This window comes from Octopus bimaculoides, chromosome 1 (assembly GCF_046866305.1).
Source record: "Octopus bimaculoides isolate indiv1 chromosome 1, ASM4686630v1, whole genome shotgun sequence".
NCBI classification, from domain to species: Eukaryota; Metazoa; Mollusca; class Cephalopoda; order Octopoda; family Octopodidae; genus Octopus; species Octopus bimaculoides.
In genome coordinates, this window is record NC_142928.1 from 4,615,270 (window position 1) to 4,630,128 (window position 14,859).

The window sequence follows — 14,859 nt, forward strand, 5'->3', positions numbered from 1 at the left end:
GACCTGAATAATAAGAATAATAATAACATCGAAAAGTACCTTAGGATTGAGAATCCAGGATCGAAATTTCCCCAAGACACCTGATGAAGGCTGGAGGGTATATTAGCTGAAACATTGTGTTAACAACAAACAAGATGAGGACAAATATCCATCAAATGTAAATAATGTACATAATTCCTCATCTCTTAAATATAGAACTGAGCATCTGATTGTACAAAAATCTGCCTCAATAAATTCTGTCCGACCCTAGCAAGCATGGAAAAGTGAATGCTAAAATGATGATGTTACCAAAGTTTAAAGAGCTTACCTTTCTTTGTAGGTGTTTTGATATTATTAAATTTCTCCATTTTACTATCTTCGTATCTTTTTGCTTCCGAGACAAAATTTTGTATTTGTTTTCTTTCTTCAGGATTCAGTTTAAGCATCTTTTCAACAAAATGCGAAATTTCCAAGTATTTCTTTTGTGGTAATAAGACTTCTTCAACAACAAGCTTCCCTACAGTCGTGTGTTCCTTCTCAAAGTTCTGTGGATTCTCCAGCCACAGACATGCTTGCTTTTGAGCCACATCGTATTCTTTAACCCATGATAAAAGGCCAATGCTAAAAGTAAAACAATAAAAAAAGGTTATAAAAATAAATTTCATTTAAATGTCAAATACGTTTAAAATTTATTAATTATAGGCTCAGGAGTGGCTGTGTGGTAAGTAGCTTGCTTACCAACCACATGGTTCTGGGTTCAGTCCCACTGCCTGGCGCCTTGGGCAAGAGCCTTCCACTATAGCCTCGGGCCGACCAAAGCCTCGTGAGTGGATTTGGTAGACGGAAACTGAAAGAAGCCAGTCGTATATATATATATATATATATATATATATATATATATATATATATATATATATGTGTGTGTGTATGTGTGTATGTGTGTGTATATGTTTGTGTGTCTGTGTTTGTCTTCCCCCAACATCGCTTGACAACCGATGCTGGTGTGTTTACATCCCCGCAATTTAGCGGTTCAGCAAAAAAGATCGATAGAATAAGTACTAGGCTTGCAAAGAATAAGTCCTGGGGTCGATTTGTTCGGCTAAAGGCGGTGCTCCAGCATGGCCACAGTCAAATGACTGAAACAAGTAAAAGAGAGTAAAAGAGTAATTATTGCAAAGACAAGACCCACACTTAGGACGATCAAGAAAGGATATTTTAGAAACTTTTAATTCATTACTTGTTTCACTAATTAGATTATGGCCATGCTGGGGTATTGCCTTCGGGTATTTTAGTCAAATGAATCAACCCTGAGTACTCCATGTTTTTTGAAGCCTGGTATTTATTCTGTCTGTGAGTGGGGGAGGGGAGCAGGGTTGAAAAATTCATAAATTTTCAAAATTTTAAAATGTGATACAAGCTTCCCATTTAAAAGTGACCTAAATTAAAAGCTTGCATTAAAATTTCATGTTAATTCATGTCCCAAACACCATAACGACTAAGATGGATCACTAAATTCTTCATTATTTTGAAAATTAAGCAAAACAAAGGCAATGCATTTCAACAGAAATATGGCCATCAACAGTGTCATTGTTTAACGTCCATTTTCCATGCCTGCATAGGTAGGATGGCTGACAGGAGCTGGTCAGGTAGAAAACATGCCCTACGCTACTGTGCCTGTTTTGGCAGGGATTTTACACCTGGATGCCCTTCCTAACACCAACCACTCTGCAGAGTGGACTCAGAACTTTTTATGTGACACAGGCTCAGGTGAGGTTAGTTTTGGCAAGATTTTCACAGCTGGATGCCCTTCCAGATACCAACCACGTTACAGTGAGTTCTGGATGCTTTTAACGTGGCACCAGCACTGGCAAAGTAATCAAGTAACTCACAAGACAAGGAATTATGAGAGGGGCAGGGGGAATTTGAGGAAGGGAACTTGTGTCAGAGGGTGAAAGGTTAGAGTGTGACAAAGAGACAGGAGCAGGTGTCCTGCCACAACAGAGAGGGAGATAAGAGGAAGTGATCCAGCAATGAAAGAGTTAATGACTGCTTTCCCTGTTTGCATCAGTTGGATGGTTTGATAGGAGCCAACGGAACCAGAAACCCCAAAACAAAACAATCACTAAATCGGCTTTGGACTTACCAAAGTTTTATCACCGTGGGCGGACACTGACTGATGTTTCCATAGATTTTATCAATGAAAGGAAGAACTTCTTTCCATTTATTCTGTTCACCGTATGCTTGTACTGCCAAAATTACAAAACTTTCATAACAAATTCTGAAATAAAGGGAAACACAAGATAAATTTAAATATCTTCTATATACTGTCAGTTAAGTCAAATAAGCAAATACAATCATTCATCAACAGGTGCTTGCGTAGTATACTTAAAATCAGATGGCCCGAACACGTAAGCAATATGGAGCTATGGCAAAGAACAAATCAAGTTTCGATTAGGGAGCAAATATTTAAGAAAAAGTGGAAGTTGATTGGTATCACAATTGGAAAAGACACACCAAATGTAGCAAAAAGTGCTTTACAGTGGAATCCGGATGGATATAGAAAGAGGGGTAGGCCTAAGAATTTGTGGCGTAGATCAACACAAAAGGAACTAGAGAAAGGGGGACATTCATGGCAGAGTATAAGTACAGAAGCGAAAAATTATGCGACATGGAAGTCAATTATAAGTGGCCTATACTCTGCGTTGGAAGGTTAAAGGCAAGAAAGAAAAAAAAGAAAAAAAAGAAAAAAATATACTGTCACAAACTGTGTGTATATATTATGACCATGTACACATACAAACTGTATCGTACATGTTATCAATATGTACACCTAAAGCACATAATTTTAACATTAATACTTTTACTGGTGATATCATGTTGGTCCTGGATATGTAAAGACGTCACTGCACTCTTTGTTCTTCATATGCATAACATACAGGGGTTGGACAAAATAATGGAAACGACTAGCATCATAGCATCATAATTTTGAAATATCTATAAAACCATCAAAAGCTTGTTTATTTTTATGTTTTTTGATTTATTATTAGTGTTGCTTAATATGTTTTGCTAAAATTGCTGTTTCTTTCCAGATATCATAAGAAAAGGGTAATTAAAATTCATTAAAATGACAGATCTATTGGACTTTCAAAGAGGTCAAATTGTTGGTGCTTTTATGACAGGTGCTAGCATAGTGAAAACAGCCGAAATGTTTGGTGTATCAAGAAGTACTGTCTCAAAAGTAATGACAGCCTTTGAGAAAGAGGGAAAAACCTTCTTGTCGAAACAAAACTCCAGAAGAAAACCAAAATTTTCAGATAGATAGGAGCGTCAGACTATTGTGCGAATTGTTAGAAAAGATCACAAAAGTACAGCCCCCAAAATTACTACAGAGCTTAATGACCACCTCGAGAACCCAGTTTCCACAAAAACTGTTTGCTGGGAGCTGCACAAAGCCAGATTTCATGGGAGGGCTGTAGTCGGAAAACCACTACTTTCAAAAACAAACATTGCAAAGCATTTGGAGTGGAATAAAAACCTACAGAATTGGTCCCTAGAGCAGTAGAAGAATGTTATTTTCTCAGGCGAGTCATCCTTTACCTTATTTCTGTCCACCGGCCGATTATACGTGTGGAGACAGCCAAAAGAAGCATTTGATCCAGACTGCCTTCTTCCAACTGTTAAACATGGAGGAGGATCTGTGATGATCTGGGGGGCTATATCTTAGAAATCTGCCAGCCCAGTGGTTTCTCTTCATAGTAGAATTAATAGTCAAGACTAAGCATTTTATCTGATCAAATTCATCCTATGGTTGTGGAACTGTTTCTGGAGGGAAGCACAATCTTTCAGGAAGATAATGCACCAATTTACACAGCTACAGTTGTTACTGAATGACACAAGGAACATTCTAGTGAATTTGAACATCTTATCTGGCCACCACAGTCCCCAGATCTAAATATTATTGAACATTTATGGTGCATTTTAGAAAAACAAGTAAGGAGTCAATATCCTCCACCATTATCACTACAAGAACTGGAGACTGTTTTAGCTGAAGAATGGACAAAAATTCCTTTGGAAACAATTCAGACTTTGTACAAGTTCATACTTCATAGAATTCAAATTATAATTACTGCCAAAGGCAGTCCTACATCATCATCATCATTGTTTAACGTCCACTTTCCATGCTAGCATGGGTTGGACGATTTGTGTAGTGGGTGCTCAGAGTGTAGTGGGTGCTTTTATGTGTCACCCGCACGAAAACCGCCACGCTCGAAATGGTGTCTTTTATGTGCCACCCGCACAAGAGCCAGTCCAGGGGCACTGGCAACGATCTCGCTCGAAAACCCTACAAGGCCAGTCAGGCGGTACTGGCAACGGTCACGCTCAGGATGGTACATCTTATGTGCCACCCGCACAAGAGCCAGTCCAGGGGCCCTGGCAACGATCTCACTTGGCTTGCCGGGTCTTCTCACGCACAACACATTTCCAAAGGTCTCGGTCAGTAGTCATCGCCTCGGTGAGGCCCAATGTTCGAAGGTCTTGCCTCACCACCTCAGCCCAGGTCTTCCTGGGCCTACCTCTTCCACGGGTTCCCTCAACTGTTAGGGAGTGGCACTTTTTCATGCAGCTATTCTCATTCATTCTCACCACATGTCCAAACCAGCGCAATCGTCTCTCTTGCACACCACAACTGATGCTTCTTATGTTCAGCTTTTCTCTCAAGATACTTACACTCTGATGGGTATGCACATTTACATTACACATCCAGTGGAGCATACTGGCTTCATTCCTTGCGAGCTTGCGCATATCCTCAGCAGTCACAGCCCATGTTTCACTGCCATGTAGCATGGCTGTTCGTACACATGCGTCACACAGTCTGCCTTTTACTCTGAGTGAGAGTCCCTTTGTCGCCAGCAGAGGTAAGAGCTCTCTAAACTTGGCCCAGGCTATTCTTATTCTAGCAGTTACACTTTCAGCACACCCACCCCCACTACTAACTTGGTCACCCAGATAGCGGAAGCTATCGACTACCTCTAGTTTTTCTCCCTGGAAAGAGATAGAAGTTGTTTCCTGTTTGTTTACAGTGTTTATTGCACCTGAACATCTGCCACATACAAAAACTAACTTTGTAGTTAATCTGCCTTTGATATTGCTGCACCTCTTATGTGTCCATAGCTTGCACCGGGTACATCTTATAGAGTTACTACCTACTCCTTTACTGCATACTGAGCAGGGCCATCTACCTGAAGGGGTTTGTGTTTTATCTACCTTCCTACTTATTAGGATTTTGGTTTTTGCTAGGTTGACTCTAAGGCCCTTCGATTCTAGTCCTTGCTTCCACACCTTAAACTTCTCCTCTAGTTCTGATAGTGACTGCGCAATTAGTGCAAGGTCATCAGCATAGAGGAGCTCCCAGGGGCAACTTGTCTTGAATTCCTCTGTGATCGCTTGGAGGACTATGATAAATAGGAGGGGGCTGAGGACGGAACCTTGGTGGACCCCTACCTCTACCCGGAATTCATTACTGTACTCATTTCCAACCTTCACCTTACTGACAGCATCTCTGTACATGGCTCGCACAGCTCTCACTAACCATTCTTCTATCCCAAGTTTCCTCATTGACCACCAGATAAGGGATCAGGGGACCCTGTCAAAGGCTTTCTCCATGTCAACGAAGGCCAGGTACAGAGGTTTATCCTTGGCTAGATATTTCTCCTGCAGCTGTCTCACTAGAAATATGGCATCAGTGGTGCTTTTACCTGGCACAAACCCAAACTGCATCTCATATAAATTGATTCGCTCCCTAATTAGTTGGGCTATGACCCTCTCCGTAACTTTCATAACCTGATCTAACAGCTTGATGCCTCTGTAATTATTAGTATCTAAAGCGTTACCTTTTCCTTTGTAGCAGTTTACTATGGTGCTGCTACACCAGTCATTGGGTATGACTCCTTCGTGTATCACCTGGTTCGTAATACGGGTGACTAGGCTGTAGCCAACACTGCCAGATATTTTGAGCATCTCTGCAGTGATTCCTGATGGGCCGGGGGCTTTCCCTGTCTTCATACTCTTAATTGCTTTATCTACCCTGGTACTGTCAACTCGGATAGCTGGTCCTTCTGTTGGGTCGACATACGGCAGGCTCTCTTTCTCCCATTCATTCTCTTTATTAAGCAATCTATCGTAGTGGCATCTCCAGACCTCTTTCTTTGCATCCTCATTTAGTGCAAGCGTACCATCATCCATGCGAACACATTTCTCTCCTACAACATCACTATTCTCTCTCCTACACTGTCTTGCAACACGAAATACCTCGAGTCTTTGGTCCTCACGGCGCAGAACATTGGCAAATCTTTTCTTATCTGCTTCCCCTCTGGCTAAATAAACCTGTCGCCTAGCTTCCCTTCTGGCAGATTGGTACAATTCCCTGCTACCACCGTTCTTCCAGTCCTTCCAAGCCTGTTTCTTTTGTCTAATAGCCCCGTCTACATCCTTGTTCCACCACCATGTTACTCTGGGTCGAGAGGGGACTTTACACCAGCCACAGATCTGGTCTGTAGCTCTCAACAGGTTGTCCCGCAGAAACCTCCAATTGTCTTCCACGTTGTATGATGCTATATGCCCTTCTATTTCGTCAAATGCTTCAAGTAACTTGTCTCTAAGTCTCTGTCCATTTGCAGGGTCTTTAAGTTTCCATACCCTTCTCCTCCAAGCCAGTCTACTTCTGGGCACCCATATTGCCTTGATCTCGAAGTCGCTAACTACTAATCTGTGTTGGGGTGTACATTCTTCGCCAGGGAGGGTTTTGGCATTTATAAGCCTCCCTCTTTCTCTAGTTCTGGCGAGGATGTAGTCGATTTGGCTAGAGTGTCTGCCGGATATTAAAATAAATTTGTTTGAAATTTTAAGGTGTTTCCATTATTTTGTCCAACCCCTGTATGTTTTTCCATGCTAGTAGGGGTTAGACAGGAAGTAAATTTGGATAGGATTTTACAGTTGGATGCTCTTCCTATCACCAACCCACACTCGTTTTTCAAACACGAGATTTTTATGTTCCACAGACCTTTGAAAGTGCAGTGACAAGTCAAAATACCAAGAAAGAGAATACCAACATTAACACTGCTTTGTTTATATGGTAACAAACGAAATATCAACCTACACACACATTCAGACAAGCAAATACGCACACATTAAAAACAGTCTCTCGTCTCTCTTTACTTCTTTTGGCCCCTCTCCCTCTTCTTTCTCTTCTAGTTTTTTTTCACTACCTCTATAAATGCCGTAGGGGTGTTCAGGATTCTCCCATAACAAAAAGACACTTCAAGAAAGCAAGCAACCCCCTCATCAACTACCAGTCTGGTGAGCACACAAGTCAGATTTCATTCTCAGCAGGAAATGGGCATCCAGCTGTAGAAGCTCTGCCAGATCAGATTGAAGCCTGGTGTAGCCGTCCGGTTCACCAGTCCTCAGTCAAATCGTCCAACCCATGCTAGCATGGAAAGCGGACGTTAAACGATGATGATACATGTGTATATAATTATATGGATATATTTATATATTATTTATATTATATATCATATATATATATATATATATATTATAAAGTTACAAAAAGTATTCTTTTTTATTTTATTTCACTAAATGAATCTACAAACAACTGTTAGAAATTGCAGCTAAATCTCCCTCTAAGCATATGCATCTTAAACAACATGTTTTCCATGCTGGCATGGGTTCAACTGCTGGCATCACCAAAAATAATTCAGAATTTCACCTCTGAAGTATCCTCTAGAACAAGTCCATCACGAAACAGCTTCAAAATAAATAGATATCAAAATACTTCTGGGCTCACAGACAAAAAATGCTACCAACTTCGGTTTGATGAAGTGGAAGCCTATTTTAATCGAAGATCGCTTGGCTTTGTTAGGAAAACCCAGAGTGGGGAGGGTGAAATCTGCTTTGCATAAGGATTACATTATTAGACTTGGTAGGGCATATTAGCAAGGCCTGAATTTCAGGGGAGGGGAACAAGTTGATTACATCAACACCAGTGTGAACACTTAATTTATTGACCCTGAAAGGAAGAAAGGCAAAGTTGACCTCAGCAGAATTTGAATAATAATAATAATAATAATAATAATAAAATGTCCTGAAATAATGTGAGGCAGTGGCTCCCATGGCTTTCGATCGTAACTGATTGGAAGTATCATCATGTACATGTTTTGTCTCGGTATAAAAGATGGGCTACAGCAAATATTCTGCTTAATACCACAGATTTGCTTGTCAGTTGTTTGACCTTAACCAGTTGAGCATGTCCCTTGGTGGTTGATGATATGTGCATCTCTGATCATGAACAGCGGGGGAGCATTATAGCCATGTGTTGTGATGGATTCTTTAGGGTTTCGATCATTCGCCCTAGGAAATGTAGTAACGCCGTGCGCATGCGTAGTCTCACGCATGCGTGGAATTTAACAACCAAGCTTTCCCGCTTCATTCTGTCTCTTTCTTGCTGGCCAGCGATTGAGCAAGGACGTGTTTAGCTGTCTCTCTCCATCTTTCGAACTTACGCTAGACAGCTCGCTCACATCTACATACCAACGTCCAACAACCATGCTCACACACACAGAAGACGTCTCAACAAACAAGAGCTAAAGATGTATATATTTACCACCTTGAATAAATGTTGTTTGTGTTGATAGTCTGGAGTTCAGCGTTCCGTTAATTCTTAATTTTATATAGGAAAGTCAGGTATACATCTAATGATGTATAACCCACTTTCCTATAGAAACATAGGTGTTTCATTCATCATCATTAAACAACCCGTATTCAAGGACCTTTTAAGCAGGATGGGCTATTCAGCATGAAGAAAATTGTGACTGGGCCCCCACCTGCAAGGTCATGTGCTGTTTATCTTCATATGAGGTCACCATATTGCACATATATGGTTGTGATGCATATGCCTGTTGTACCCTTATCAGACGAGTATATTGGACTTGGGATATTTGTACCTCAGTGTCACTTTGATGGCAAACATTGCTCTCTCACTCAAGGCAATATGGAATTGGGGGATGGGGCTAATCAATTATATTGACCCCTGTGCTTGATGGGTACTTTATTTATCGATCCTGAAAGGAAGAAAGACAAAGTCGACCTCAGCAAAATGTAAAGAATTGGAAGAAATGCTGCAAGGCAAATTGTGCCAGCTCTCTACCTTACCAAGAATAATAATAATTCTTTCGAATTTTGGGGGAGAGTCAAGTCGATTACATCAACCCAATGTTCAACACTGGTATTTATTTTATTGACCCCGAAGGAACAAAAGGCATGGTCGACTTGGGCGGAATTTGAACTCAGACCATAAAGATAGACGAAATGGTGCTAAGCATTTCGTCCAGTGTGCTAATGATTTTACCATCTCGAAAATAATAGAGCGAATTCTTAATAAAATCTGGGTATTCCGACGTGTGTGCACCCACCTCCACCCGACTTCGCTGCCTCATAACCTCCAGAAAAATTGATGTTTTTTTTTTAATGAAATGTTCAAGAAATACGTTTGAGTGTTCCAATTATGTTGGAATTTGTTGTGTAAAATTGTTTGTGGTGGGAAGAGGACTTTCGGAAAATTTATACGAATTGGTTGCTTTGTTTCCTCGTAACTTCCAGAAAAAATAAGTATTTTTTAAAGAAATTTTCTACAAATATTTTTCAGAGTGTATAAATTACGATTATATCGGAATTTGGTGTGAAAAGAAAAACAACGAACATGCACACATCATACTTTTGCTCCGAAACTTCAAGTTTCGTTTTGTAGATATATATGTGATGTGTCAATATGTATGTGTACAAGTCCACCAAATTTGCTTTTTCGTATTAAATTCAGATATAATCGTAATCTAAACACTCTAAAAGATATTTACAGAAAATTTCACTCAAAAAAAAATTACCCATTTTTCTGAAAGTTAGGACCAAACAAAACCGACTCCCGTGAATATCCCGAAACTCTTCACTTGCACCATCGGAATTCCTTTTTTTTTTTTTTTTTCTTTCACAATAAATTCCGATATAATCGTAATCTCTACGACTGTCAGTGAGCACATATGTAGGAATGCAAAAATCTCAAGCTAAAAATTCCTTAACTCGTTTCCGTTCATTTCGTTTTTAAAGTGATATTTAGAACACGTAAGAAACACGTTAGAAATTTCTCGTAAAATATAAAGTAACTTCGAACCCCTAGAAACATCAGTTAAATCCCCCTTTAACCATACCCTACTCTACCGTCTTACAAAAGAGGGAAGGACACATTGAATAACGTTGCCTTTGATATACCACCTGAATAAAATGTGTGGAAGGTGGTTGTGGCTAAAACGCATTAGATCATAGGCCTGGTGACTCACTGCCCTAGGGCTAAACAATAACAGTAGAATAATCAAATAAATCGATATAATTCTTTCAGTTATTATGTTATCATTTCAAGTCGCCAAATAATTCGAAGCCTTCAAAATATTAAAATTTTTGTTTTTAATTATTTAAAACTATATTTAATAAGTTCAAGAGACATTTCCTGCTTTAAGCTGACAGGTTTTAAAGTAAATATCCCAGTTGTTATGGCTACATTGCAAATTTAAATAAAAGGATAGTTATGATGTAAAAAGTCTAATATTACTAAAAGTATTTTATTATCGGTTGTATTTAATTCTAAACTGATGCAACATTATCGACAAAGACAGTTACGAGTTGTTAGAAACAAAAGTTAATAAAACTTTCTTAACAGACACTAAATTTCCTTGTTTATGTATTTTAGTTTAGAGACGAAAATTTGCGTTCATGCATTTGTTAATATAAACATCAGAAACTTTTAGGCCTTAGCTTTTTCTTTTTTTATTCCTTCCCTAATTGTGACTCTGAATATAAAATATATGAGAGAAAGTATTCTAAATAAATAAATAATCGATGTTACTCACCCTTCGTGGGAAAGCCGTTTGCATTTATCAAGTCCTTCAAGACAGGTCGTAAGGCATTCAGAAAACTCCCGCAGCATCAAGTGAACTTTGGCCTGATCTATAACATCTTTGCAATCCCTATTAATGTAATGAGGTTCAACAATTTCTACAGTTTCCTTTTCTGAAGAACTAAAGACATTATTGTATTGCTTCACAACAGCTGTCATTCTTTATCACATGCTTTCCGGTGAACATGGAGAGAAGTTCTCCTTTAAATAAACGACCCGAAATTGGAAACAGCCTTGACATAATGGTACTAAATATAAAACGTTATGATGTTTAGCATAAACACAAAGCTACGAATTTGATTGGTATTTTATATATCAGCCTTAGAAGAATGTAAGGCAAAGTTGAGTGGTGAGATAGGTTGAATAAAATGAGAGCATAGCTATATCATAGGTAATATTTTAAACGATAAATGCGTTTCTGGTTAGTATTCTTGTTGCTTTCAATACAGTCTAATATCCTAATTTTGGGGGGAGGAGGATTAAACGAGAATAGTATATCTGACATGTAGATTCATCAGTCCTCGTTTCATGATTTATTATAAGATTAGCAAGACCTGTGAAAATACGATCTGGATCTTGAAGGTATTCGATAATTTTAACTCGGATTTAAATATTTGAAAGTTATTGATCGCACAAAAATTGATTTTTTTTCTTTTATAAATAGTGTTATGCATGCGGCTTGTTGAATCGGCTAATAGTTCCATAGCCAAGTTGTCACCAGGAGACGAAATATCTTTGCTTTTTGATACTCTCGAGTTCTTGCTTAGCTTGTTTGAAGCATTATAAAGTACATTCCTCACTTCGAATGCCAATGATTGCTTCTCGAGTTCCTATAGGCAAAAGGAGTAATAATTGTCTGAAAATGCCTTCCAAGACTATAAACTTCCCTCCAAACAGATGCAAGCACAAGAATCATTAATGCGTCATCGAAAATGATCGAGTTCATATATTTCAGATAGGATCCTTGATTAAAAACGGTGGATATAGCATATATTTGTCTCTGTCAATGGAGCAGGTAACCTGAACAAATTGTTCCGTCCTTCTAGTAGCGTAGCTGGGGGAGGGTTTGTCCTTTTGAGTGGGCCACATTTTTGGAGCTGTTGTGTAAGCCTGCAATAAGCAGCAAACTATGTGATGGGGCACGAACTCAGGGAGCTACAGAAAACTCGAGAGGTGGGAGTAAATTCGGAAAGTGGGGGAAAACTTAGGAGGTAGAAGAGCGAACTCAAATGCTGCCTCGGGAAGTACACACTCTAGCTACACTTCTGATAACGATGAAGATATTATATCTGTCAAAGTACCACAGTAAACCTAACAATTATTTCTTTGCGACTGATTCTAACATTGAAGAAATGTAAAAACTAACTTTTCTTTTTTCTGAACTGAGATTTGAAACCGAATCTAAGGATTCTCGCTCATCTGAGCCACCACTGGCCAAACAGGCCTGAAAGAAATTTCTTTGTCCTGTCAAAAAGTGATGGATAGTTTTCTCTTCGACCTACGACTCAAGCCGTGTCATTTAAGGTTCAAGTGGACAGGAGGCGACTTACATACGTAGAAATTACTCTTGTGGTATATCTGTTCTTCTAGCTGTCCTGACCATTATAAATACAATCAGACATATGACAGAGACAGACTGCCACAGGGAAGACAGCCAGCAAGTAACTTCCGCTAGTTTAGCAGCCAACAGAGAACCACATTATTCAGCATGAATGACCCAACACAGTAGCAGTAGCTCTTTTCCCCAACTCTGTGTATGCCAGATGTCAACTCATGCTCTTTGCGCTCTTGTCAGACACAACTTGTTTCTGTTCGACTCCAGGTTTTCTTTTATTCTTTTATTTGTTTCAGTCATTTGACTGAGGCCATTTTAGAGCACCACCTTTAGTCGAACAAATCAACCCCAGGACTTATTATTTGTAAGCCTAGTACTTATTCTCTTTTGCCGAACTGTTAAGTTACGGGTACATAAAAACACCATCATCGATTGTCAAGCGATGTTGGACACACACACACACACACACACACACACACACACACACACACACACATACACACACACACACACACACACACACACACACTTATATATACACACACACATATATATATATATATATATATATATACAACGGGCTTCTTTCAGTTTCCGCCTACCAAATCTACTCACAAGGCTTTGGTCGGCCCGAGGCTATAGTAGAAGACATTTGCCCAAGGTGCCACGCAGTGAGACTGAACCCAGGACCATGTTGTTGTTAAGCAAGCTACTTACCACACAGCCACTCCCTGGTTGGTCACAAAGTTAATAGAGAAAATTGTCTGTCCGATGCAATGCGCCAGCGTGCCACACTGTCGTCGTTCTGGCTAAACTTCGCAAGTGCCCACGACAACAACGCCAGGCACATTTCACTTCCGCACTCTTTTCAAGGCATTTTCATACAAAATGTAATCCTGCAAGAACACTTTTGCTGATATCATGGATAAAGAATGCACACCCTCACTCGCCTCGGCTTATTCCACAGCTGCAGGGCTTTCTCTCGCACTCATGTATACGCCTTTGCACGCTCGCTCACTGCCTCAGTTTCTGGCACATCCAGCATTCATACGCACACTCATTCATTCTGCCTCAGTCGTGCATGGACTGGCATATTCTGCATTCTGTGCACACAAAGCGACATTGCACGAATAGATACTTGTCTCGTATACCTTCTCAAGATTCTCTCTCCTGATATGCACAAGTTTTCTAAGCCTTGCATCACATTCACCACCAACAAAATACTTTTTACAATTGAATGTTATTTTCACTTTGTCCTAAAATGCATTTTTGTGTGAATGCATTTTTTCCCTCTAGATCGCTCGTTAATTTGTTTAGAAACTCTCTAGCGGGGGAGTAGTGTAGGGATCTAGCGTGACCCTGCCTGAGATTTGAAACCAAATCCACCGGCTTGTTGCTTGTCAAAACAAGCGGCAAATCTTCTCTACACCAGAAGATTGATAAGGAAACACTCGACCCCAACCTAGGACCTGTACTGGTCAAGGAAAGTTCAGTCCTTTGTTTACGGTTTGACCTACATTACTGACCATAGTCTATATAACAGAGAGAGTTTCCTATCTCTTCCAATTTTGTGTCAGTGAGACCAAGGAGCAACAAACGTCAGCCATAACCAAGAGCAGCACTTTCCTCGGCAGCAACAAAGACGATGCCACCGCTATCCTTTCTAGTCAGCACTGTGCATTCCTTACTCCTTGAAAAATTCCAAGGAGAGGGATTGGGACTTGCCAGAAAAACATGAGGAGGGGATTGGATATTTCCTGGAAAAGTCTGAGGTGGGTGATGAGAACTTCCTGGAAAATCCACGGAGGGGTGGGTACTTCGTGGATAAACCCGAGTAGGGGCTGGGTGCTTTCTGCAAAAATCCGCAGATGGAAACTTCCTGGAAAATTCCAGGGAGGAAGGGCTTCCAGGAAAATTCCAATGAGGGGTATTGGGATTTCCTGGAAAAACTTGAGGAGAGGGCTCGATATTTCCTGGAAAAGTCGGAGGAGGGGATGAGAACTTTATTGAAAATTCCAGGGAGAAGGACTTCCTGAAAAAATCCGAGGAGGCCGATGGGGAATTCCTGGAAAAATCTAAGAAGGATGATGGAAACGTCCTGGAAAATTCCAAGGAGGCAGGACTTCCTAGAAAAGTCCGACTTCATGGAAAAGTTCAACTTCATGGAAAAGCCCGAGGAGAGTATGGATATCCCCTGGTAAATTCCAAGGAAGGGGAAATGAAGGGGGAAAGGCTTCCTGGAAACTGCATGAATAGATGAAAGGGAGGAAGGGTTCCTGGAAAAGTCTAAGGAATAGATAAAGGGATTCCTTTAAAAAGGGGT

At 40.0% G+C, this 14,859-nt stretch overlaps 1 protein-coding gene across 8 annotated transcripts in view; it reads right to left on the reverse strand.

Moving 5' to 3' along the window:
• The window catches only part of LOC106882208 (peroxisome assembly protein 26), a 32,115-nt gene extending 20,916 nt beyond the window's left edge, over window positions 1–11,199 (reverse strand). For 7 of the 8 annotated variants that reach the window (XR_016240820.1, XM_014932805.3, XM_014932806.3 and 4 more), the window contains exons 1-3: window positions 10,935–11,198; window positions 2,123–2,257; window positions 308–600 (exon numbers count right to left, since the gene is read on the reverse strand). Coding sequence is in view for 7 of the 8 variants with exons in the window: in XM_014932805.3 (XP_014788291.2) it covers window positions 308–600; window positions 2,123–2,257; window positions 10,935–11,140 (634 nt within the window). In the remaining variant the exon portion in view is untranslated. Of the gene's footprint in view, window positions 1–307; window positions 601–2,122; window positions 2,258–10,934 lie in introns of all 8 variants that reach the window. The other variant, XM_052975937.2, reaches the window with a different exon arrangement.
• Between the last annotated feature and the right edge of the window lie 3,660 nt (window positions 11,200–14,859).